The following is a 27,275-nucleotide window of genomic DNA, read 5'->3' on the forward strand; positions in this document are numbered from 1 at the left end:
GTAAAATGAGGTAGACTCTTTGGACAGGAGAGCCTTAGAGATCATCGGAGTCAGTCTCCTCACTTCAGAATGAATGAACTTGAATCTGAGAGGGGCAGGGACTTGCCCAGGATCACCCATAAACCAGGGCTCTGACTCTGTCTGTCCCTGGGAGAGTCCGCTCAGTGTAATGGGAGCAGAGGCTCTGGAGCCAGCCTGCAGGGTTTGCTATCCTCACTTAGTGGGAATTACTTACATTCTCTGTGTTGACTTTATCATGGGTTCTGGGTTGGAATAAATGAATTCATATCCATAATGTGTTTAAAACAATGCCTAGCATGTACTATGTGTTACATAATGTTAACTGTAATTGTTACACCATTTTTACTGTTTTAATCAAGTGATAAAAAGACATGTTACTGAACAAGATGGTGATAATACCCTGCCTATTTGAAAGCTGGATATTTGGGAGTGAAATCAGATTTATCAAGGTGCTCTATTTTTGGTAAAAACTCCAAAGGTATTAAATTTAGGTGAATCCCAAAGCCATGTGTTTTCACATGCAGCTTCTTTAAAGTGCCAATTCCTGGGGCTCACTCCAGACCATCTGAAGCAGAACCTCTTAGGGGGTAGGAGCAGGGACTGTAGTTCCCAAATGTGGGCCAGGTGATTCTGTTGAGCTTTAAAGTGTGAACCCCCCTGTCCCTTGCTAGGAAGTAGTAACCTCTGTTAAGGATCCAAGTTCTTCCCTCTTCGCCTGTGATAGGTACTATTCTCTCTTTCTCTATTACAGATTTGGAAATTAAGACTTAGAGAGGGTGAATAACTTGCTTGAAGTCATTAACTTTGTAAATAATAAACAAGATACACTGAAGCTGGCTCCTGGGCTCTCCCTCACCCCTTCCTGGAGCACGCCAGCCCAAACCTTTCCCCTTCCCCTTCCCCTTCCCCTTCCCCTTCCCCTTCCCCTTCCCCTTCCCCTTCCCCTTCCCCTTCCCCTTCCCCTTCCCCCTTCCCTTTTCCCTTTCCCTTTCCCTTTCCCTTTCCCTTTCCCTTTCCCTTTCCCTTTCCCTTTCCCTTTCCCTTTCCCTTTTCTCTTCCCTTTCCATTTCCCCTTCCCCTTCCCTTACCCGCCTCCCCAAGCACGTTACCATTAGCTTCTTCACTCCCAAGCTTCAAGGGCCCTTCCTTTGCCACTATAACTTGTTTCCTAAGCCTGTTTCTCTCATGAATTACTTCTTCCACCTCTGTGATTTTATAAATAAGTGTTCTCTCATAGTTGGAAAAAAAAAAAGAGAAAGAGAGACTCTGAAGCCAAATCCTTAAGACCCCAGACTCACCATCTAGCCCATTGCCATGTGATCATGAGGCAGTAAATCTCCACTAGGCTCCAGTGTTCTTATCTGTAAAGTGGGATAATGTTGATACCAGACATCATAGGAGCTTTTGGAAATTAATACACACCAGACACGTGCCAGAGAACCTTGTTCACAGAAGCAATGAAAGGTTAACTGTTGTTTCTGCTATATATAGGTAATGGCATTGTTATTTCTACTCTATTCTCCACACATTTCCTTCAACCAGCACTTACTTGACACCCACTTGATGCTGGGTACTATGCTGGACTATGAAGCCACGAAGGCCAGAAACTGAAATGATGAAGTTCTTATTTCTAAGAACCAAACACTTTAGTAGAAACTATGAATCAGAAACTATGCTATAAGATTATAAGTGATCCTGACCAGAAAGGAATAAAAAGTGCCATTGTGACCTAGTAATAACAAGACTTATCTACCAGGAATCTAGGAAATAGGTCATTTTGAGTAGTTGAGTTTTCTACATACACATAAAATCTATAAATATCATTGTATTTTTATTTTTATATTGAAATGTAGATATTTCTGAAAATAAGGCATACTTTGCTGGGGTTTTTTTGTTTGTTTGTTGTCTTTTTTTTTAATATATCTTTACTGATTTCAGAGAGAGGAAAGGAGAGGGAGAGAGAGAGATAGAAACATCCATGATGAGAGAGTCATTGATCGGCGGCAGCATGCAACCTGGGCATGTGCCCTGACCAGGAATCGAACCCTGATCGCCTGGATCCTAGGTCGACGCTCAACCGCTGAGCCATGCCTGGCTGGGCTGCTGGGTTTTTTTTTAAGCCAAATAGTGTGTGCCATGTAAACTTGTCTTAATGACTGAGGAACCACCATTGAGAACCTCATTTATTAGGTTGTGTCATCATATCTAGGTCCTCAGGAGCTTCTGAGGGATATCTGTCTCTTTGTTCTTGTGCTTGGTTTTAGAAATTTTTCTCTTTTGTTATTGCAAAGTATCCACTTTCTTCCTCACAGAAAACCTTGTAATCTATCAGAAAAAATAAAGATTTGGGAACCAAAGTAACCTGTATCATTATGCTAACCCTGCTAGTCTGCGTGAACTAAGGTCATTCATTCAACAAATGTTTCTGAATGTCCCATTATGATGTCAGGAATATTGTTATTTATAGGAATGGAAAGATATAGTCATATAAATTTTTGTCTTCAAGAGGCTATAATGCGGAAGTTTCTTAATCATTCATAACTATAATTTCTTCCGCATCTCTTAAGTGGAACTGAGGCAATAACTAACACTGAAGTGCTAGGAATTATTTTGGAGGGTAGGAGAGGGATACTGTTAAATACACATAGGAGGATTCCAGTCAGTGAACTCCCCCATGCCCTCATTCTTTATTCACAAGCATTATGGAGTACTTCCAGGTGATGTTCTAGGTCCTGACAATGCAACAGTGAACAAGACAATCTGCTCCCATTGAGTTTACATTTTGGTGTCCGAAACTGACAATAGACAAGTAAATACACAATATATTATCAAGTAAGTGATCTAAAAATATATAGAAGGAGTGCATAGAAGATGAGGTGGAAGGGTTTCTCTGTTTTTCTCCTGATTTTTTTCACAATGATGTCCACAAATGTGTTGCTTAATAAATACATTCTTATGCTCTATTGATTAAATATAAGACATCACTGCTAGATACTATCGCTTAACATGTGTTAGATTTCATTCTGGAAAAAAAAAGTTTACTAAGGCAAAATTGGTTAGGATAGAGGGGGGGGCTCATGATATGAGACTTAGAGGTTTTGGTACCTGAGAGAGAGAAAAGGTTCACTTCCTCAGAATTAACAACTGATGAGTTGTTGCTAGATGTACAGAACTTTGATGAGAGAACTTTGGGTTTGGGTTTCAGAGTAAAGGGTAATGGAAGGAGCAAGCTGTGGGCTATTAGGTCTTAAGACAGGTGGAAGTGAGAAGAGAAAAGGCTTCTGAAAATAAAAGAGATGTCAACTAACTATGGTGGAATGGAAGAGAAATGGATGTTGAAAGATACAAAAGAAAGATATTTTTCTTAAGAATTCATTTTATCAGTTCAGTAAAATTATACAAAAATAATTCTTTGATTAAGAAACTTTTTTGTTCAAATTGTGGCAAATTGAAAATTTTAAAGCATAAGTCATACTTTAAATGCATTTTACCCTTTTAAGTTTTGTTTGCCAAGGAGCTGGAGCATGGGTTTGACTTTGGGGTGAACAGAGCGAAGGAGCAAACTGGTCATTTTCATCATGAAGTGGGAAAGAAAAAAATTTCATCCAACAAAAGAAAGTTGTTAATGGGCCTGATTTAGATTATATGAGTGACTTTCTGGGGAGGGGGGGTGGATTATCTCAAACATATGAATAAATTTCCTCCTCCAGGGCTCTTGGGCACTGTTGGGTGCAATAAGGAGGCAATTTACTAAAAGGCATCAAGGTGCTCTTTGGCATCCTTAAAATTAAGCATGACAGTTAATAATGACAATGATTATAATAATAGCAGAGTAAACTGAAAGTGTGGGAATGTTTCTGAAATAAAAATATAAAAGGAATTGTGTGATTTAGAATGTGCCTGAGGCCAACAAGAAGACTTGTTCTGGGGAAGATCCAGAGAGGCTGGTAATACAGGCTTAAGCAATAATGTGATGGATTGAGAGAAGGAAGGAAGGAAGGAAGGAAGGAAGGAAGGAAGGAAGGAAGGAAGGAAGGAAGGAAGGAAGGAAGGAAGGAAGGAAGGAAAGAAAGATAGAAGAAGCAGCCATGTTCAGAGTTTTAACCACTTTCATCTGGGAACTGGGAACATTCCCAGAGTGTCTGATTGATGTAATCTCCTTGGAGAGCAATAGTGACTTCAGCTGTTTTGTCTAACACCACATTTGAGTGTTAGCTACTTATGGCAACATTGAGAATATGCTGAAAGGTCAGATATTCTGTAATATCATTCAATGAGTGGTAACAGCTTCCTCAAGCCATTTCCTTGCTTATTTTTGAGGAGAAAGGATAAGTCTTGTGATAAAACAGAATTAGTAAGATATACCATCTTTTTACAGGGGGAAAAAAAGTTATCCCAACTATGAATACTTCACATTGCCCAACTTTTATGATGCATAAAAATTAGAAGTCATATGTGTAATTTAATAAAGCATAACTTTTGAAGCCATACAGTCTTAACTTTAAACCTCAGATCTATCACTTACTAGCTGAGTGACATAGAACAACTTCCTTATTCTCTGAGCCTAAGGACTGTCCTATGTAAACTGGAAAAGCAGACCCTGTGAAATGAAATCTTGTCACAGTCAATGGCAGTTCTTTTCTGCCACTCACCAGGCAAATAGAGCACACATGGAAATGCATGACCTACACTGGCTTTCCTGACCTTAAGAAGGTCACAGTCCAGTGGGAAATTAAGAGGTGGAAAGTAAAAGGTTATGACAAAAGGTAAAAATTAGGCAAACATTGAAAATGCTTTATTCCTAGGACTAAACTTGAAAAACTTTCAAAAAAACAATGTCTCATACATCACTAAATTGCCCATATAGCCTTTCACCTAATAAATACTCAATATATGTATTGTTGAATTCTTTTTACATAGACCTTTCATTGAAATAAATTTACAGAAAGAATTTTATTAATTTTTTTAATCTGAGCAATTTTATTCTGTTTTTTTAAAATGGCTTTCAAAAACAGGTAATAGAAAAATAACTAGGAAGCCATCAGTTTTAAGTATTTCTTTTCTTTTTTTAATATAATTTAATTTGATTTTAATACTTTACAATAACAAATTATAATGATGATTGTGTTTAACAACTGGCTTGAAAAATTGAAATCTGCTTTCATTATCCAATACTCAGCACAATAATGGATCTAGGGTAAGTTCTTTAGGTCTGCATCTCTTTTTCCTGTGAAATAAAGGGAGCAAGACTAGACAGTCTCTAAAGGCACAGCCAACTTTGACATTCTATAAGGTCTTTAAAAGCTTAGATTCCTGTGTGAGCCCATCTTCCCAACTGTAAGCACACTTGATGAGGGGGCCCCACCAAGTGTGCTCACATGGAGATTCCTGGTGGCATATTCTCTCTCTAGTAGAACAACTGCCCCGGTCGAGGGGATCATTGAGTAAGGAAATCTAAGAGCAGTCAATGAGCTTCTGGTCTACATCACTGCTAAATACTGTTTTATTTGGTTAAATGGATTATGGGGTTTTATATAGAATCAAGTATATTTCTAGTTTTATAACTTTTATAAGTTTGGGTGTTCTAAAAGGAAGTAAGGAGGCTCTAAGTATCCAGAAAATGATAAATCTGGAAACTGCTACAATAGACCATAAGTTGGATAATTCATAATGAGAACTACTGTCTGGTACACAAATCTATTCATATAGGACTATGTATAAAGACCTATGTTGAATAAAGTGTAGCTAGAGTGGACCAGTTCTGTTTAGATTTCAGCATCTTTATCTCTTAAATAAGAAAAACTAAGTCAATGATCTCTGAAATCTATTAATTCTAAAATCCAACTATAAAGCTAAGGTTGTTTTGAATTCTGAAATTTTAGAGATTTGGAGATATTTCAGGAGTGCTGAAAGAAATTACATGTAAGGCAAACTTGAGTGATGACTTTTAGGGCAGAGCAGGAAAAGCGAGAGGGTATGAAACTGTTAGCAGATGCTCCTTTGTGTTTTCAGGTAATTTCTACAAAGAATAAGGTTGTTATTGTTTTGGGGATTTTTTTTTCTGAGTTAGTACAAAAACTGTAGGATAGTTAATCTAGGGAAAAAAAAGCTGAAAAAAATTGACTTCAGGCTTCCTATTATATTGGGTATGACTGGTTTGACAAACCATGTGAACAGAGTGATTGTCCTGTGGGTAAATTGATACTGAGATTCCCCCAAAGGCAAAGCCTTAGAAGGTAGGTAGGATTTATCTCACTCTTCCTGCCCTATGGCATCAGCTGATTTCTTTCCTTCCTTTCTCCCAATAATGTTTTACATATTTATTCAGAAAATGAGAATACAAGCTGAGTTTGCAAAGAAGAGACTTTGAAGATCCCCTAACCTAGACCATTGATTTTTTATTTTTAACAAAATCCTTTCACAAATGAAATCTTGCTCAGAACCCCGAGACAAGCAAAAGCCAAACTTCATGGTATTAAGAAGGAGGGGTGTTTGGAGTCCTACCAGTATTGCCATTTGTTTACATCTGGTGAACACAGAGGCATTGGGAACCCTAGGGTTTCGTGAAACACAATATGAAAACCATTGAGCTGTACCAAACTCCACCTCCACCTTTTATAATAACCCCCCCCTTGAAACTTGAATCCCTGAGAGGGAAAGTGGCCCAACTTAATGTAGCAGGCCTGAGACAAAGTTCATCTAAAAAAAAAAGTGAGAGGTCATTTGTTTCATCCAAGGACACAGATAGAGGAAGAATGATCTGAACTGGAGAGAAATGAAGGATAATTCCAATTTAATATAATTAATTTATTTTGTGTGACACTTTTAAATCTTTACCAGAACTTTCAGATGTTCTATTTCATTAGTTGAGCTTAGTTTAGCAAGTATTCTCTGGATACAAATTATATAGTACTTGATACAAATAGGACCAATATATTGACTACTAGGCACCTTATTTCAAGTAAACCTCTCAACCGCTGTACAAAGGAAGCATAGTTGAAAAACAAGTAAGGTACGAAAAAGATAAGTAACTGGGCATGGCCTCACAGTGTGTCAGTAGTAGAGCTAGGATTTGAACTCAAGTCTGTCTCACTCCAAAACCAATGTTCCTTTCACTCTAACTTCCAGGAACTATCAAACTGTAAGAAATGTAAAAATGAGAGACGTGAGCTTTGCCCTCAAATTTGTTAAAATCCTCTACAATACATCAGTTGTTATACAACCAAAATAGGATAACCTAGCATTGATGAGATGTAGCTAAAGATGCAGACAGTTTAAAGAAAAAAGGCTATATTTCAAATAAGGGGCCAGGATATACTTTGTGGGAGGAGAGCTCTGAGGATTGGGTAGCTCTTAAGAGTCTGCAGAGCAGAGGTCACAATCAAGGAAGCTAAAGTTCCTGGAGTTGGAGGTTTGTCCAGGGTTTTCCAACTGGTTAGTGGTGGCATCCAAAGTACAGGAAAGGTGTTATAGGAGTCAGAGAGAAACTAGAGGGAAAACGTGTTGACATTCTAGTGCTCACCTGGCTTTCAGGCTCCCAATTGTAGTGTTTAGGTTTTTGGATGTACTTGTGTGTCCACGTACATTACAATTCATAGAGAGTTCATTTGCACTTTGGGGGTTGACTAATTCATGTCTTCACTTCCATATTTGTAAACACATTTATATCTACCCTTAATTTTGTCTTCTTTATTTCATCCTGGAATGAAGGGCTTAGTGGCTTAAGTTCAAGACTATTATCTCAACCTATTCTCTTCTTTCAGGACCATCCTCCAGGCCATTCCCTTTCTTTCCAGTATCTTAAACTTCTCTCTCTCCCTACTGGCTGCTTCCTTTCTGTTTTACCTTTTTAAGTATAATTCAAGTTCTTCTCATCCAAATGTGTCAAAATAACATTTTCCTTTCACCCCTATTTACTTCCCAAACCACTAAAGTTTACTTTGGGCTTTCATTCATTATCTATGGAAAGTGTTAGTGTCAAGGGTTCCAATGACCAGCTTGGATCAAACTTAGTAGATGGTTCTCAGGCCTTATCTTCCTGGATGCCTCTGCCACATTCAAGAGTGTTGATCCTTTTTAAATATGTTTTTCCTTTGTCTTCTAAGATCTATGAACTTCTCAGTGCCTTCTCGTAAACTTGTTAGTCCTTAGATTCTCCAAATAGGGCCCTTCCTCTCCTCATTGTCCCTGCTGTGCATAGGTCATTATATCCACTCTCACGGGTTCATTTTACCTTATGATAAAGATTTCTGCTTCTCAACTTCTGATCTACTCACCTTCCTAGAGTTTAAGTTTATTCAACTGTCTGTTTCACTTTTTATATATCCTGTAGGTACCTCAACTCAGCATGCTAAGGTGGAACTCATCATCTCTCCTTTCTCTTTCAACCAGATCTTCCAACTGCATTCACTAATTTAGTTCATGGAGCCATCAACCACTCAGTCCAAGAAAGCTGGAAACTTGAAGTCATCTTTAACTCTTCCTTCTCCCTGCATTAGTAACATAAACAGTATTTGATTTAACCTTTTCACTAGTAATTGAATTTGCCCCCATCTTCTGTATCCCCACTTCTGCTATGATCCTGTTGCCTTACCTGGACTGGTGCAGCAACCTCCTACATAACCGTTTTGCCTATAAACTGCTTCGCTCTAAATCTGTCCTTCACACAACTTTCAGATATATCAATATAAAACATATTCTGACTGTGTCAATCCCACTCTTCAAATCCTTTAATACTGTAGAGGTGGATATACTAACCTACATATGTGATAAAAAATCTTATATAACTAAATACATATAAATACATACACATGCTCATTTGTGTATATTTAGTTCTATAAAATAAAATAAGAATATCTGAATAAGATCAGTGGGTTGTATCAATGTAAATATCCTGGTTTTGATATTGCATGGTAGTTTTGCAAGATGTTACCCTTGGGGAAATTGGATAAAGGGTATTTAGTATAACTGCATGTAAATCTACAGTAATCTCAAAATAAAAAGTTTATTTAAAAATACCTTGCAAAAGTATTCTTCAATACTCACGAGAAATATTGAAGTATTTAAGCTTTATTTTAATGTAGCATACAAGTTTTTACTACCCTCTTCAACTTTATCTTCTAGCATTGTCTGCCCCACATTTTTGTACTATACCAACCTTTAGTTACATGTAATTGTCTTACTTAAATCAAGTTATTTTCTATTTCAGTATTTTGTTTATGCTATGGTCATAGACTGCTCACTCATACCAGTAGTCCTTACCTGGCCTTGCTAATTTATCTTCATCATTTAAGGATCTTTTCTTAACCCCTCAGATGAGGTGATATATTTCATCTTTGTTCCGTTACTGCATTTATACATTTTTACTACATTTATTAGAGGTTTGTTTTCCTGTCTTCCCTCTACACCATAATCTTCTAGAGGGTGAGAGCCTCTCATTCACTTTTTTTATTTTATTTCCAGTGCCCATTATACTTCCTGGCAAATATTAGATCCTCTCTATATATGTTGGACTTGAGTAAATAAAAGTGCTTTTCCATATAGCTTTGAAATCATGAACAATAAATTCAATGCTGTTATCTTCTATTATGAAACTAGACCAGAGCATTCATTTGCAAATTTAAAATGATTGACTATACTAGTATACTATTTACTTAATTCTTTGTAACAATAAAAGTAATGATTAACAGCTTAGCTAATTTCATCCTGGGATAAAATTAGTCTACTGACAATGACAATGAACTACATACTAAGATGATCTGTGCAGATAACTTGCATATTTGGAAAAAGCATCACCTGAGAAGTCTGATGCTTTCCTTCACAGATACAGGGATCAAGGTTAATTTTCTTTTTTTTTAACATAAAGGCAAACTTGAGGGTCCAGCAACCAAATGGAGCAAACAGAAATAGGGTTCATTTACAACATATTTGCTGTTTGCTTATTCTTTGGTCTAACTAGAATTCCACACTCCAATTAAAAGCCACCCACACACACACATCAAAGTGGTAACCAGTGATTAAGAAAAAAAGTCTAGGTTCAGAAACTTGAGTTTATTGTCCCTGGGCGTGATGCTAAGATGGTAGTTATGAGAGGGGTGATTATGCTGAGGGTGAAATTTAAGTTTCTGAACTTGCTTCTGTTTTCTAATTCTACTTTTTACTTGCTGGAGGCTGAATGAGCAGATAATCAGTTAAGACATTTATAAAATGGGTTTAATAATAGGTCGGACTTGCTGTCAGACTTAATGAGGGAATGTTTATTTTCTTTTTGAAATATGCAGAACATAGATGTTGGATAGTAGAAATGGAAGGTGTAATAACATTATTAGATAAAAAGAAGAGCTTCGATAGAAGACATGATTGTCTGATTTTATTGCAAAATGAGATCCGTGACACTACCTGAAGAAACACAGTTGTGCAACTTGTAAAACTTACTTTATATGCCTACATAATTTTGAAGAAAGTTGACTTTTCTTTGTAATCAAGTATGATTTGATTTAAATATTTTGTGCTCATAAATACAGAAACTATAATCCTAGTTTCACTTTTGTCCTTTTAAGGTTTGTAGAAACCCCAGCTCATTTCTCTTGGAAAGAAAGTTATTATCGATCCACCATGTCCCAGAGCACACAGACAAGTGAATTCCTCAGTCCAGAGGTTTTCCAGCATATCTGGGATTTTCTGGAACAGTAAGTATCAAATCAGCCAAAAAATATTGTAATTGAACTAGTATAAATAGATAAATGTGAATGGACACAATATTGCATTAGTAAGACATATTTCTAAAATCAATTAAAATCAGTTAATTTTGTTGGAAACATTTATTTCTCCAATAGTATCTCTGTGTTCAAAATGCAGTGGAAATTTATTCATTTTCCAACACCAAAAGATCATTATTATTCCAATGTGGTATAGTTTTGGAAGATCAGAAGGGATCTCCTGCCCAACCCTAAATAACTTCCCCAACAACTCCCTGATATTCAAGGTCTGTCCCTTTGGCTTAAAGGCTCTTATTTATTCTTAAAATGCAAATACCCTGCTGAGAAAGTAAAACATTAAATTTATGCCTTGCTGGGAGCAGGGTTATTATCTCCCTTCTGAAGATTTGAATTGGATAAATGAGTAAATTAAAGGGAAGGTGAAAGAATATCAGAGCACTGGGGTCCCTAAAGGATAGAGTAATAAAATAGTCTATCTCTGATACATTTGTTCTTTCCGATGTTCCACCCAGTAATTCTTTGATGGGGGCAGGATTTATAATTCATGTTTTACAAATAGGGCTTAGGTTTGAACTGCCTGCAACTGCATATCTGGTAAACAATTAAGCCAGGATTTAAAACTAGGGTTTCTGACTCTAACTACTGAGCTTTGCTAACTTTGAGGCAGAAAGAGCTCAGGGTTACCAACTAGGTGAGTGCACTTTAAGTCCCTTTCCACTCCTAACAAACTTTTTTGTTGTTGTTTTTTGCTTGTTATTTCTTTATGGTAGGCCCATATGTTCAGTTCAGCCCATTGACCTGAACTTTGTAGATGAACCATCAGAAAATGGAGCAACAAACAAGATTGAGATTAGCATGGATTGTATCCGCATGCAAGACTCGGACCTGAGTGACCCCATGTGGGTGAGTGGCATGTGCCTCTCCTCTAATGTGTGAGCCATGCTGTCCAAACCTCTGTGGCCCCTGTCTTTTTCATGGCTATGAAAAGGCAGGTGGCTCTGAATGGGCAAGGCCATTGGAAAGTGAGCCAATGTGCTCAGGAGAGAGACATTCAGGAGCTTGTGGATTCTGGGCCTGCCTCAACTCTGCATAATGCACATGTTTACACTGATGGGTGTGGGGACTTGGAAATAACTTCTTACATCCTTTATCTGAATTGTTCTTTGTCTCTATTTTGATTTAGAGAGGATGGTAGCAGCCCAAGGTTTTGCCGTGGAGACAGAACCAAAGTCTAGACCTGAATTCTGTTCAAAGCACCTTCCACTGTGGCAGGCTGCCTGTCTCACCGAGCTGCCCTTCTTTAATGAAGGGAGATAAAGTAAATTCTCTCAGAACCCACATTTCATTCCCTAATAATAGAACAGGGGGAAAGAAGATAACAAATATGAGTAACAAGCTTTCTTTTGGCTTTACCACTGAGTCACTTATGACCTTAGGCCTCAGTTTCTCATCCATAAAATGGTGAGACCTTACATGCCACTTACCTCCCAGACAGCTAAGGAGTATAATAAGTTAATGAGAGTAAAATACTTTTCTGAGATGTTTAGATAAAATGTCTTGTATTTCTGCAGTCCATAATGCTGGTGAGTTTTCTTCCTTCCTTTCTTTCTTTTTTTTTTCTTCCTACATTTAAAAGAAATGTATTTACCATAGAAGTCCTGCTGCTTTTTCTATAAAAATTAAAAAAAAAACAAACAAAAAAGACTTCTAGAAAGATGGGGAGGGGGAAAGAACTAGAAAGAGGGTGGAGTGTCTTAGAGTGTCTGCTAATGTGATTAAAGAGAGAGATTTAGAAACACTTTGCCTTTTTGGGGGTGGGGGGGGGGTGTCAAATTACTGTATAGTAAGGAATGGTACAAATGAAAGGACTTAAGTAGATGTTTTGGTGTGTCTTGCCTTTCCTGTCTAGTGCAAGAGTTTACAGGAATTTTCATAGTGTACTTTTCGCTATGAACTGTACATTTTATTATTGGGAGAAGCTGAAGTGGGGAAATGGGACAGAGATTAACCAAAGAACTTATATGCATATAAGCATAGCCCATGGACACAGACTAGAGTGTGGGAAGGTCTGGGGCAGGGAGGAGGATGGGTGGAGGGGGAGAAAGGGGGGGAACATCTGTAATACTGTCAACGATAAAGAAAAATTTTAAAAATGGAAAGTTGTAACTTTGCAAATACACGTATGCTTTGTCACTATATTGATAAGGGAAAAATATTCTTCTTCACTGGCTCCTTCCATTCTAATATGAATACAGTTCTCAGTTATCCTTGAGCTACTGAAAAAAAGCTGACATAAATTCAAGGGACAGGACATTTAAGGCCTTGAAATGTATTATTATTGAGTATAAATGTGTATAAATTCTGATTTGACAGTGGCTTAGAAATATCTCCAATTCGCTAAATAATATTGCCTCTTAAATTGATAGGTTTGCCCAGGAAGGTGCTACCTATCTTCACATATTGTTTCCAGAGATTTTGTGTTTTGACTCTTGGACTCATAAAATCAAGCAGAAGTTATATAAAGTTTAAAATTGAGAATCAAGCCTTTTCATTTACAGTCCCTGTTATTATATTTTTACATAATGAAGTATTTTTAACATGCCATGCTATTTCTTGCTTCTTGGTTTTATTAGAGATTTTCTCCTTGAGAACATCCCATTTTTTTTCTCCTCTCCAGTCAATTTCTATCCATCCTTCAACTCCCAGTTTATCCTACCCTCTCTGGGAAAACTTTTTGTATCACTATTTTCCACCAGTCAGAATTAGAGCCCATTCCTCTGAAGCAACCTAGGTATATTTTTAGTCATGTTATTTATTACACAATATTATAGTTGTTTATTTCTCTGTCTTTAAAAGGTACAGGGACCATATTTTGTCATGTCCAGTATTTGTTACAATGTTTGGCACATAGGCCCTCAGGAATTTTTGAAGTAAAAAATAGAAAGTGAGAAACAACTGTATTGAAAGAAATATACAAATAGAGTAAGAATGAACTTGATTAAAGTAAAAAATTTTGCCTATCCGTGGCTGCCTTATTTTTGTTTCCAAAGAACTGAAACATTGCTAATAGATTACAGTTCTATATGACTCCTGGGTGTAACTTAGTCTTAGAACTATTCCAATATGCTCATATACGTCCACATGTGAAGGCCACATAGATGAGACTAGATAAAAACAATAGTTCCAAGCAACAGGAGTGGCCAAATGGTGGACTTGCTCAGGGTGTAGAAACTAGTATTCTGGTTTGGAGAGTAAGAGCTGGGATCCTCTGAGATTCCTCATCCTTCTAAAGTGACAGCTGCTGCCACTGGTGTGGAGCTCTTTCATTCCATTACTTGGTAGCATACTTTTCACTTTCCTGTGTATAGGTTAATAGCTATATAGTTCCAAAACTCTGCACATAAATTCCTTTCCCCTTGAATATAATATTAAAAAAATTGGGACCCCAGCCAAACATTCTTTTACTATGCAAGAAATATGAATCTGTAGACATGAAACAACAAGTCATGTTAAGGACAGAAATCTTGACATTGAGAATGTCACCCCATTTGTGTTGATTTTTGATATGCCCTTCACCTTAACATCTAGTCATGAAATGGGATCACGATGCGTTTTTCTGATTATTAACAAAGGAAATTTGGATTGTAGAGAGTGTATGCCTTCCTCATCGGAATGACTTTAATGTCACTGAAGAATGTGCTGCCTTGGATTAGCAAGGCCCTTGTTGGCTCTTGATTCTGATGTCTGATATACGACTTTATATCTCAGCTTTGCATTATTCGTAAACTGTCTAAGCGTGTCTATCATGTGTCAAGAGGTGGATAACGATGTTGACACCTCAGCGCTCTCCTGAAATGATTGCTGGAAGCTACATAATTATTAATTTTGCATTTGTTTATTCTTTATACTTTGATAGAAGCCCTGTTTTATCGAATTAAATTTTTCCCTAGGAATTTGAATGGTAATTATCCAACACTATCCATTTTTGTAAATTCTTACTGTAGCAGTCCAGATATATGTGAAGACTCCTCAGCTCTACTTACCAAAAGAGCAGTAGTGTATTTGTATTTGGAATGGCTTATGCCACAACACCTAACACAGTGCCCTGCATCTTATATGGCCCAAGATTTATATAAGATTTTATTTTTACATACTAGGTCTAGCCAAAAGCATTTCTTTGGCATTTACTACGTGCTTGTTTTTTTATGATACAGGTGAACAAATCATGACCTCTAGCCTTGCAGAAACCGTAATATAGTATAAAGGCAAGGGTGTATAAAATTACTTGTGAAAAGTAGTCATACAGATGTACGTATTCTTTAAGGTACATAAAAGAGGAACAATTTACTGTGCATGTGAAAGACTGTTAATATGTTACAGAGGAGGTGATTTTTATTCAGACTGTGAAATATGAGTCAAATTGATCAAAACAGTAGAAAGTAGTCCAAGTTTGGGTAGTTGTTATGAAAATAATTTATTTTAAAACCATAATGTAAAGCTCAGATTTAAAATTTTAACTAAGATAAAATTTATATTTTAAAAAAGACAAATTTAAAAAAATTTTTAACACATGACAAAGGCTTAATAACCCTAATAATATAATACTTAAAAGTTAATGAGTGAGATTAAGCCCTCCCCACTTTGGCAAAGAGTGTAGGCAATTCACAGACATTTAACAGCTATAAAATGTGCAGCCTCTCTAATAAAATACTTGTGAATTGAAATAATGACATTATTTATCAGCTATCTGTTCAGCAAAGATTCAAATGATTAATAATAATCAGTGCTCATGAAATAGCAGGGAAATAATTTTTTTCCCTTCTGGTGGTAGTATAAATTGATATAATATATTTAGAGAGCAATTTGCCCATTCTAATTTATTTAACTTTAAGGCACTTACCCTTTCTAGAAAAAGATTTCTAGAAATCTTTTCCACAGAAATATAAAAAAGTATACATACAAGCACACACACATGCATAGCATAGAGATACACATGCACACACACATATAAATGCTGAAATGAAGGCTTCATTGAAGGATTGTTTATAATAAGTAAACTGATCAGACTAAATGGAATTCTATAGACAAAAGCTGTGGACTCAGATAAGAAGAAAACTACAGTTTAAAACAAATGGGGGTTAAACCTTTATACCATTGTGAGATGATATTGATAGTTATGATGTGTGATCATTTTCATCTTGGAAATCCTGTTAGTGATCCTTAGTGTGACTTCTGTATTTATGCTTTGTGTGTGGTGTCCTTTCTATCCTGAGAGAAAAATTATGTGTGATTGATATTATTTTTTATTAAATGTTTGGTAAAATTTGCTAGTGAAATTTGGGCCTGGATATTTCCTCTTTGGGAGCCCTTTAATTATAAATTCAGTTTCTTTAATAGTTATTGGACTATTAAGAGGAGCTAGTTTATCTTGAGTAAGTTTTTGTAAGTTGTGGTTTTTGAGTAATTGGTTAATTTTATCAAAGTTTTGGAATTTATGTAAGTAGAGTTGTTTGGAGTTTCCCTTATTATTCTTTCAATGTCTCTGAGATCTGTAATATCCTCTGATTCATTCCTGACATTAGTAACCTGTATCTTCTCTGTTTTACACTGTCAGTCTTGCTAGAGATTTACCAATTTTATTAGCTTCAAAGAACCAGCTCAACTTTTTGGTTTTAGTGTTTTTAATCTATTGTCTTTCTGTTTTCAACTTCATTATTTCTTGTCTTATTTTCTTTCTTCTGCTTTGGGTTTATTTTTCTCTTCTTTTTCAAGTTTCTTGAATTAGAGTTTATATTATTGAGTTGAGATCTTTCTTCTCTTCTAATATTAGTGTTTGTTTTTATGTTTTCCATTAAACACTGCTTTCACTATATCTCATAAATTTTGAAATGTTGTATTTTCATTTTTGTTCATTTAAAAATATTTTCTAATATCCTTTGAGACTTTCTCTTTGACATATATGTATTTAGAAGCATGTTGTTTAGTATCCAAGTGTTTGAATATTTTTAGTTACCTTTCCATTACTAACTTCTAGTTTAATTCCTTTATGGTCTGAAAACATACTTTGTATGATTTCAAATGTTTTAAATCTGCTAAAGTTTGTTTCATGAGGAAGAATATAGTTTATCTTGCTGACTGTTCCATGGACACTTGAAAAGACTGTATTCTGTTTTGTTGGGTGAAATGTTCTAAAATGTCAATTTGATCTAATTAATATATGATATTATGCAATTCTTCTATACCCTTGCTTATTTTCTGTCTACCAGTTCTATTGATTACTGAGAGAAGAGTGTTGAAGTAGGCAACTCTAATTATGGAGGTGGCTCTTCTTTCAAAAATCTGTCAGTTTTGTTTCATGTACATTGAAGTTCTCTGTTTTTAGGTGTATCATACTACTTAAGATTCTTCCTTCTTCTTGTTCCATTGATCCTTTTATCATTATATAATATTTCTCTTTATCCCTGTTAATGTAGTTTGTTCTGAAGTTAATTGTTGTTGTTTATATTAGTATAACCAATCTAACTTTCTTTTGATCAATGTTTCCATGGTAAATATTTACTCTATCCTTTTACTTTTAACCTATATTTATTATTATATTCGAAGTGAGTATCTTCTAGACAACATACAGTTGGATTGTTTTCTTTCCATTTTGGCAATCTCTGCCTAGTAATTGATATATTTATATCATTTACATTTAATGTAATTATTGATATTTTTTCAATCATTTATTTATTGCTCTTCTGTTTCCATTTTATGCTGCAGTATGGATTATTTGGCCTATTTTTAGTATTTTATTTTAATTGTTCTATTTTGGTTTTGGCTATATCTCTGCATATTTTTACTGGTTGCTCTGGGGATTGCAATATTCATAATTTTTCACAGTCTATTGAGAGTCAGTGTTTCACCACTTCAAATGGAATGTAGAAACCTTACCACAAGATTGGTTTTATAGCCCTCCCTCCTGATGTTATACTTGTCATGTATATTACATCTATACACATTGAACACTCCATAAGACAATGTTATAATTGTTATTTTCAACTGTCAAATATATTTTAGAGAACTCAGGGGATAGTCTGTTTTATTGAACAGAATATTTATCATTGACGTTGCCCTTCTTTTGTACCAAAGTCACATTTCTCACTAGATATTATCAGGAAGAATACAAAATTCCATGCATATTTTTATTAGAATGAATAAATATCTATATTTTCTAGGCAGGATCATGAATCATATCAAAGCACTAAATCGTTGATTTTCTAATTGATTAAAAGTTTATAAACATACTCTCCATAGCTCTTTTATCTTTTCCACCTTCCCTGCCTTTACACACATACACATTTGCTCACATATAACTCAATTTGAACCACACCTATAACTATTTTCAAATATTATAGAATAGTATCACAGTAGTTTTGGGTATGCCAAGTGTTTTAAGCCTTCATTTGATAAATTTCATTCTCTAAATATATGTATTATGCTCATAGTCTGTGCGCAAATTATTTTTCAGTAAGTTGCTTCAGTTAGGTTGCAGGGGGCTGGGTAACAGCATTGCTGCATGAATCACTTAAACATTCTGAACCTCCCTTCCTACATGCCTCCTCCTGGTTCAAAAAGTGGAAAGGATATAATTCCTGATATGTCATACAAACATTATTTTCTATGTGTCTTGGTCTCCAGGCACTTGAGATGCACAGCGCTACCCAAATGTAAGTATGATATCATTATCAAGAGCTCATTTCAAGAACAGCATCGCTATTTTCCTTCTTTCCTCTTTCTACTTTGGTCTTCTTCAGGCTTCCAGAGCTATGCTCACAGCATGTTTGGGACATGGGAATAGACATAGCATTCCTCCTTTTCTATCCAGCAATCTTAACTCTTGCCTTTAGCATTCCCTATTAGTTTTACCCCATGGCAAGAACCATTAAAATAGTCATTCAACCATAATTTATGCCAAATAAGATGTTATGAATTAGTTCTATGAACACAAATGAAACAAATAAACAAAACAAAAAACATATTCCACATAGCAAAAGCCCTCTAATTTTTGGAAAATGGGTTGGTAGTTACTCTTGTAGCTAATTAGGTGGCTCAATACCCATTCAGTTTAGACTGAGTTCAGGTGTCCCCAGAAGAGCAAGTTGTTTTTCTGTTCCATTCTTTGTACAGCGTAACCAATCGGAAGGCACCACTTTGTTCAAGAGCGCCAAGCCAGGGACTTTACCTTAAACAGAAGTATGCATTTCAAGCCTTGAACAAACAGTCTGCTTAATAAAATAAGGGAAAGGGCTTTCTTTTTTTCTCTTCTCTAGAAATTCACAAACATCACTTGATAGGTGACAGCTCCTCCCTCACAAAAGGGGCTGTTTGCTTTCTGCTTTGGTGTTTGGGTAAACTGCAGCACTCACTGGTCGAGAATTTATTGCCTAGGGGAAGGTGTTTGCAGTCTCTGTGTCTAATTTGAAAAGAAACCCTTTCCTTCTATCCTCTCCCTCTGTTTTTGAGGAGGGAGAGTTGAAAATGATAGCCGCAGGGAAATAGTTCCCCTATCACCTGTCTTTGGTGTAACCTCAACAGTGTTACTCAAGACACTGTACTCAGTGTGTATTCATTCAGAATGACAAACTTGAAGGGGGCAGATAAACAGAAAGGGATTTTAGCAAGAACAGGGGAGCTGATTCTGACCTTGCATCTTCTTAAAAACTGATCAGATTGAAATCCTTGCATGCTGACTTCAAGAGAGTCTGGTTTGTTTGAAGTAATGCCCATGTTACTCTGAAAACCAGTATGTTTAATATAGTTTTAATCTACAAAAGTTAGAAACATCTAGAATATGAGACAGGAATTTTAGGCATGATCTAATTCTTTTTCACCCTTCCTTTAATAGAAGGGAAGACTGAGATTCAAGTTGACTGCTCTTGACTTCAACATTTGCAGTAGTTTGTGGATGAGCGAATTAAATCCAACTTTCTAAATTTCTCGATCTGCCTTTCCATCTACTATCTGAGATACTGGTAAAGAGTTCAGGCTCTGGAGGTTGATGACTGTCTGCATTTGAATCCAGCTTTGTCATTCACTCTTTGGATGGTGTGGGCTAAATTGTGATATGTTTCTGAGTCTTGGTTTCTCCATCTGCAAAATGACCATACTGGTGTGGGTGACACAGCATAGAAAGGATGTTTTGAGACCTGAGGTATGACATATAAAACAGTTAGCGTGGTACCTTGCATGTGGTCAGTTCTCAGTGGTGATGGATGTTGCTGTTGCTCATCAGAACATGACAGATCTGGAAAATGGCAGTATTAATCTCAATTAGAGCAATTACCGATGCAGGAAAAAATATAATTTGTAAAGATTTGTATTTTGGTATTTCCAAGAAGGAAGGTAATAATATTTGAAGATATGCTAGCATGCTGTAAAACCTAACTAGATTCTCCTTTCCCATTTGAAACTAGATAAAGTTGAGTTTTTCTTTAAACTAAGATCAATTTTTGAAGCTGACTTCTTTTAAAAGCTGATAGACTTTTAGGTCTGATGGAACTCAAAGAAAAAAAATCAATTACTAAATATTATTTTAGTTATGTAGGTATTATTCAGTAATTTTAACATAAAATCTTCCCTTTTCCAGTATAATAATTAAGATCACAAGCTTTAGAATTGAATATACAACTGATATTCCTGGGTTGGAATCTTAACACAATAATAAAGTCAGAGTGGCATGGACGCCTGGAGAGTTTAATTCAGTGGTTCTCACAGCGTGGTATCAGAGCCAGCAGCATCAACATCACTTAATAACTTTTTAAGAAGTATAATTTTGGGTGGGTTCTACTCCAGATCTACTGAATCAAAAAATGGAGAGGGAGGGCAACAATCTTTCAATGAGGCCTCCAGGCGATTCTGATGTTTGAGAATCACTGGGACAATCCAGTGACTTAACTTATATGTTTTTATAGGCAGGGAAACTCAGTCTTCAAATGGGGAGTGACTTGCTCAAGGGTACACAGCCATAATGATAGAGAAGCAACTTTTTGGCTAGCCTCTAAAATAGATATATATAATTGTGACTCATCTTAAAACATATGAAGTGGTCTGTTGGGTTATGCCATTTAGAAAATAAAAAGTTAGAACATAATACTTTAGAAGAAATCATGAAATGTATTTATTAAATGGTTCATTACATGAGTCTTTATCAGTAAGATGTTAAAGAAGTTCTCATATCTGTATTTCTTTAATTGTAGAGATAATTCATAAGAATCTTTTTCCTGGTAAAATACTTAAATTTCAAATTTATGTTCTTGCCAATTGAACAAGTATTTACTGATGATTTACTAAGTTCAAGATACTCTATGAGGGGCACAAAGTTTAATAAAATAGCTGAGTCAATCATTACCTATAACTTAGAGTTGGTGGAGGGAGACAGATATACAGCTAATAAATGTGATTATAAATAATCAAAATTATCATACCAAGAAAATATTTGTTGCTTACCTTTTAAAGCATAAGTAAAAAGACAATAAATGGGTACCCATCATGAACAGACCAAAGTTCAGTCATGAGTAATGACTGCTGGGCTGTGTAACTTCAGGGACAGTATTCACATCTTACTCTATGGAAATGATAACTCATAGGCATTAAAAAGCTCAGTGCTCTTGCATCTAACTAGCATTTAATGCTTGCTATACTTGAGACAATTGGGAGAATTTATGAATAAACAAAGAGCACATTCTGCTTCCAAGGACCTCCCAGTTTGTATGTAGACACATACCAACTACTTTTATCATGATAGAAAGTAGTAAGAACCAAAAGAGGGTATAGATAAATTTCAGCAGGAATTCTGATGATCATTTCTATTTGAAAGCTCAGGAAATACATTGGCTGCATGAAGACAAAGGGAGAAGTTATTTTAGGCAGAGAGAAACATGCACGTGAGTTAGGGAACAGTCTTTTTTCCCCTTTTTATTAAATTTATTGGGGTGACACTGGTTAGCAAAATTATATAGGTTTCAGGTCCACAATTCCATAACACATCATCTTTACATTGTATTGTGTGGTCACTACCCCAAGTAAAGTCTATTTTATCACCATTTATCCCCCTATACCCTCTTCCACATCCTGCCACAGCCCCTCCCCATGGCAATCACCACACTGTTGTCCATGTCCATGAGTTTTTTCTCTTTTTCTTTTTTTGCTCAATCCCTTCAGCCCATCCCCCAACAGCTATCAGTCTCCTCTCTATCTGTGAGCTTGTTTCTGTTTTGTTTGTTAGTTCATTTCGTTCATTAGATTCCACATATGAGTGAAATCATATGGTACTTGTCTTTGACTGGCTTATTTAACTTAGCATAATGCTCTCCAGGTCCATCCATGCTGTCACAAAGGGCAAGGTTTCCTTTTTTACGGCCAAGTAGTGTTGCATTGTATAAATGTCCCACAGCTTTTTTATCTGTTCATCTACTGATGGACACTTGGGCTGCTTCCAAATCTTGGCTATCATAAATAATGCTGCAATGAGCATAGGGGTGCATATGTTCTTCTGAATTAGCGTTTCTGGTTTTTTTGAGAAAATTCCCAGAAGTGAAATCACTGGATCATAAGGCAGTTTCATTTTTAATTTTTTGAGGTAACTCTGTACTGCCTTCCACAGTGGCTGCACCAATCTGCCTTCCTACCAACAGTGCATGAGGGTTCCCTTTTCTCCACATCCTCACCAGCACTCGTTGTTTGTTGATTTATTGATGATAGTCATTCTGACAGGTGTGAGGTGATATCTCATTTAGTTTTGGAACAGGATTAAATGTGTGAGGCAGTCAGTGAAAGAGAGCAGAAATGGTGGTGCTTAGAGAAAATTAGAGAATACTTGCCTCACCTAGTAATGCAATTATTATTTTTTTAATTACCTAGACCCACAGAACAACAGAATACACACACACACACACATACATAAATGCACACACACACATATGTACGTATATGTGTATATATATATGTGTGTGTGTGTGGCTATCAGATTGGGACTCCTTGAATTAAGTGTAGACATGAATCTGGTAAACTGTGTAATGGGTGGAGGGTCAGTTTGGTTTGGCTGGAAACCAACAGGCAAGAGATGGAGTATGGGAATGGACAAATAGTTGAGTTGGGGTCAGATCAAGGAAAACACAGCCTTGCTGAGCTGATTATAGGGTATGGAGTGGGTAACCAGAGGATGGAGAGCTGGGGATGAGTTGGTGCCTGCAGTACATATGATCTCAAACTCCTCCATGTCATGTGCTTATTGCTACCAGAAGTGGTGTGCTGGGATTATGACTAAGTCTCTGCAAAGGACTATTCTTTTCAGATAGTGAGCTCTTCATTGTCTCCTTTTACTTCTACAACATTTATTGAGAATATACTACATGCCAGTTCTTGGAGTAGGACCAGAGATGAAAATGAGAGTCCCTTTACTTTACCACCTAGTATGGGATAAAGTTGCGAATCTCACTAACTAGGCAACAAGGACCGTGTTCATAAAATGCTGAAGTGTAGATAGAAAACAAGGCTGATAAAACCAGTAGCTGGGTTGATTATTTCTGATTAGAGAGATTATGAGAGTCTTGATCTGGTAAAAGGTAAAATGCAGTGTGTGTGTGTGTGTGTGTGTGTGTGTGTGACTTTGTGCAGTATGAGCCTAGCACTTTGTGGATGTGAGTTGAGTGGAGTGCCTCAGAAGTGGGTTGTCTGCAGTGATGTGAGCTTAATTTTGGTCTCTTTTGTCTAGCAAAGTTATTCTTTGTGTTTAGGAAAGACATATAATTTACCTATAGATTAAAAAAACAGTTCTTACTTCACTGTGTTTACTTACTATCCTTCCAAGAAGTTGAAAGCTCTTAATGGATATTATTCAAGCCATTTCTCACCACACCCTCTTAAAGAGGTAGAAAGAGAGCAAGTATTTTAACATCCCAGTTGTGTACCTCTGTGGTGCAGAAGAGTGAATCAGGAATGAAATTAGAAATAAAACCCACATACATGATTTGTCTCGGAATTAAGGACTCTTTCTTCCGATTGATGTTTACTGCCTCCTTTATTTCAAATAGAACTAGTTGACTATAACATAAGGTTTTTAAAAATAGCCCTGTCTTTTAGATGTCCGGGTTGGATGTCAAGATGATTTTTCTATAAAATGAACTTTAGTGGAGCATCATGGGTTTAGTGATGTTGGCTGCCCTAGATGAAGGGAATCGGCACAAACCATCTCTGCTATGGAATTAAATAGATACAGTCCACTTCACATTTAACCAAGGCATTTTATTTGTCTTTTATCAGAAGCCTGTAAAGAGACAACTGAGCTACTGAAATTGATTGGATAGAGGAAAACTGAGAAGAGTATGGAGAAGAAGAAAAAAAAATCTCTATTTTGTGAATAATTGATACTGGGAAACAAATGTATTCCAGTACATTGTCTTTTTTTCTTGAGTTTCATGAATTAACACATCACAGATAGAATTAAGCTCTTAGAAAGTCCTTTGGCATAGGAAGGAAATTCAAAGTTTTTAAATTTTACACCTTCACTATCCGTTGCATTTTGGAAGACAGTCAAACTTCAGCAGTCATGAAGTTTAGTGAAAAAGCACTGGCCTGAGAGTCAGGAGCCTTGGCTTCTAGTCCTCATGCTTTTGGCACTAATTGGCTTTCAGTTGATGGACAAATAATTTCCCACACTGGGTGATAGTTTCTTTATGTGTAAAAACATGACATTGGACTAGGTGATTAGTCAGATCTCTCATCCTCTGTGATAAATAAGTCACCAAGCCCTTGTTTCTGAATTCAGTCTTGCCAGGACTCTTCTTGTGTCTTAGCGTGGCTTTGATGGGAACATCAGCCAGGCGCCCATTTTCCAGACCATTCCTGAAAGCCCGTGAATACCCATGTGTCCTGTTTGAAATGTATAATAAAACCGGTTCGAAGTAATAGCTATGTGGCACGGAATCTAAAGGGTCTGTGACTTTCTTTCTTTTCTTTCTGTTCTCTAGGGCAAGGAGGCTGGGGAGATTTGCAAAAATTAGAACACAAAAGGAACATTTTTATATCTGAGAAAATGAGTGCTTCCCAATCAGTGCTTTTTGTGGAGGCGAGGTGGGCGGTGAGGGATTGCACTCATAAAGATTAGTCATAAATATGAAACTGTCTGGAGTTAGTGAAAGGAGTAACTAACTCCTGTTACTCTCCCACTCCCTCCTCTAATGCGCTACCTCTCTACCTTCCTAGCAAGTCCCGGAGGCAGTGTTCCTTCCAAACAACTACTTGCCTAACCAGTTCATCGGAATGTCTTTCTACAGACTGTCTCATTCAGATTTCTTGTGAAAAATCAACCTCTCCGAAAGCGTAAATCACCTTTAAAAAAAATTGCTAAACGTTGCACACAAAATCTCTTCTTCGGTTTAAAAAAAAAATGCACAAGCAAACTTACACACCTCACCTTGAAATAACAACAACAACAACAAAAATCAGTTAGGACAACAGTTGTCTTGCTCCTTTTAAAGAGTTTTTTTTTGTTGTTTTTTTTATTGCGTTTGTTCTTTGGGGTGACAGGAATTAAACTCTCTTGGTGTAATCTTTCCTGCTTATCACAGGCACACCTCCTTGATCCCTTATCCTACAGCCTAGGGGTGATTTTATGAAAATATTACGCGTATGTTGTCTTGCCTGGTATTTTGAAATTAACAAATAATAAAATATCAAGCCAAAGATATAAACTACAGATGGACACAAATCTTGTCATATAATAAACCTTGCCTTCATACAAACATATAAAGAGGTCTTAATTTAGGAGAGAAATTTAGTAATTATGGAGTAAAGTACTTCAAAACTTTTCTTTATGGTCTAATAGTGTCTTGGGTAATAACTGAGGTGTCTGTGAGTTTTGTTTGCTTGTTTCTTTCTTTTCTTTTCTTACCTGGTTGCTCATCTTGTCCCACTAAAAACCTTGAGTGGTAATGATGCACATAAGGTTTTATTCTGAAGGGGTGCTGTTCCTAACTAAATAGGGATAGTCTGTGACTTGAATTCAGTGGGAAAACAAAAAGAGTAAAAGAGCCTATCTCTGAATTTGTGCATTGGAAATGAGATACATAGTGTTGTAGAATTTAAATGTCTTGCTTCATCTGGTGAAAGTCTGAATGGTAAAGAATAAAATATGCACTTCTTTGCTGGTTTTGTTTTCAAGGGAATTCCCGGAATCATTTGAGATTTGGCGAATATGAAGTGTGGTTTTAATGTCTGATTCCTCTTCTGTAGCAATATGATGAAACTAACCTTCCTCATCTATCAAGGCATTCAGCTAAAAAGCAGCACCTGGTTGGAAAGCCATGAATCTTAATTTCTGTCATGTAAGGTCTAGGGAACTAAATTGTCTCATAGGCAATAGAAACAAGCCATTGACTTACGATTGAATTACAAGAGAAAAAAATGTATTGGTTCAGATATCCCTATAGGCTGTACAGTCTATATACAAATAGACAGTTGTACAGAGAGGAGGGTCCTAGCTTAGAAATTTGGGAACCTAATTTCTGGTAATAAATTCTATACCATTTAGCCAAGTGACTTAACACATGTCACGAACCCTCACTAGTTTTAGTTTCCTCACTTACAAAATAATCTAGATAACTGATATTCAAATCTAGATATATATATATTTTAGACTTAGGTAGCAAGAATTTCCTAGAACAATGCATAAGCGTGAAACTCACATAGTATGCCAACACATAAATCATGTAGTATTTTATTAGAAATTTATTTCAGGGGCTCAGTACTTGGGGCTCTGTGTTCTAATACAGTGGGTAGATGAATAACTAAAGCTCTCCAAGCTTTAGGTTTTTGTTTCCTTTAAAAATGGGATTATTAGGATTATTTTGAAAACTAAATGAGATAGTAACATAAAGAGATTATCCCAATAACGTAGCTCTATAAGTATTGACTTTTTAAAATATTACTTTTCATTAAGTCAGTCATGAAGCAAAGGTTTGTTTTAAATAAACACAGTGTAAAGGGTGGTTTGTTTATCAAACTGCTCCGAAATCCAGAAAGACCAACAGTAAAATTAAAAAAAAAAAAAAAAGTTAAAGGTCTACTATCAAACAATTGTTTTTATTTCTTATCATAAAACAATAAACAATTCTGACTCCAAAAATCCCAAACTTATCATATGCACTAAAAGTACCTATGATATAACAACATCTGCTGTGCAGTGAGGATCAACTTGTTGTATAGTTGACAACATTAGGTTGCTACAAGAGCTTGTACTGAAAAGTCTTGGGCAGTGGCGTATGGATGCCAGTAGCAGGGTTCATGTATAGATTCAAGTGCATATAATAGAAATAGTGCAGGCCTGGAAAAACAAAAACAAAAGCACAGATGTACACCTTCCTGGTCAATGATGACATTTTATAAGAAGCACTGGTATGGGCACAGAGGTGGCCCGAGAAGCTTCATTGCATTGTCAGCACAAAAGCAAGTTAATTTGGCTGCGGAGCCCTGTTCAAACCCCATGTCTACCATCTC

The 27,275-nt window shown here is 36.3% G+C and overlaps 1 protein-coding gene across 3 annotated transcripts in view; it reads left to right on the forward strand.

Moving 5' to 3' along the window:
• Positions 1 to 27,275, forward strand: part of TP63 (tumor protein p63) — a 201,619-nt gene that overhangs the window by 63,052 nt on the left and 111,292 nt on the right. For all 3 annotated transcript variants that reach the window (XM_081138594.1, XM_081138593.1, XM_081138590.1), the window contains exons 3-4: positions 10,581 to 10,709; positions 11,510 to 11,642. In XM_081138594.1, coding sequence (XP_080994720.1) covers positions 10,581 to 10,709; positions 11,510 to 11,642 — 262 coding nt within the window. The remainder of the gene's footprint in view (positions 1 to 10,580; positions 10,710 to 11,509; positions 11,643 to 27,275) is intronic.

This window comes from Miniopterus schreibersii (assembly GCF_964146895.1).
Source record: "Miniopterus schreibersii genome assembly, chromosome: 5".
NCBI classification, from domain to species: Eukaryota; Metazoa; Chordata; class Mammalia; order Chiroptera; family Miniopteridae; genus Miniopterus; species Miniopterus schreibersii.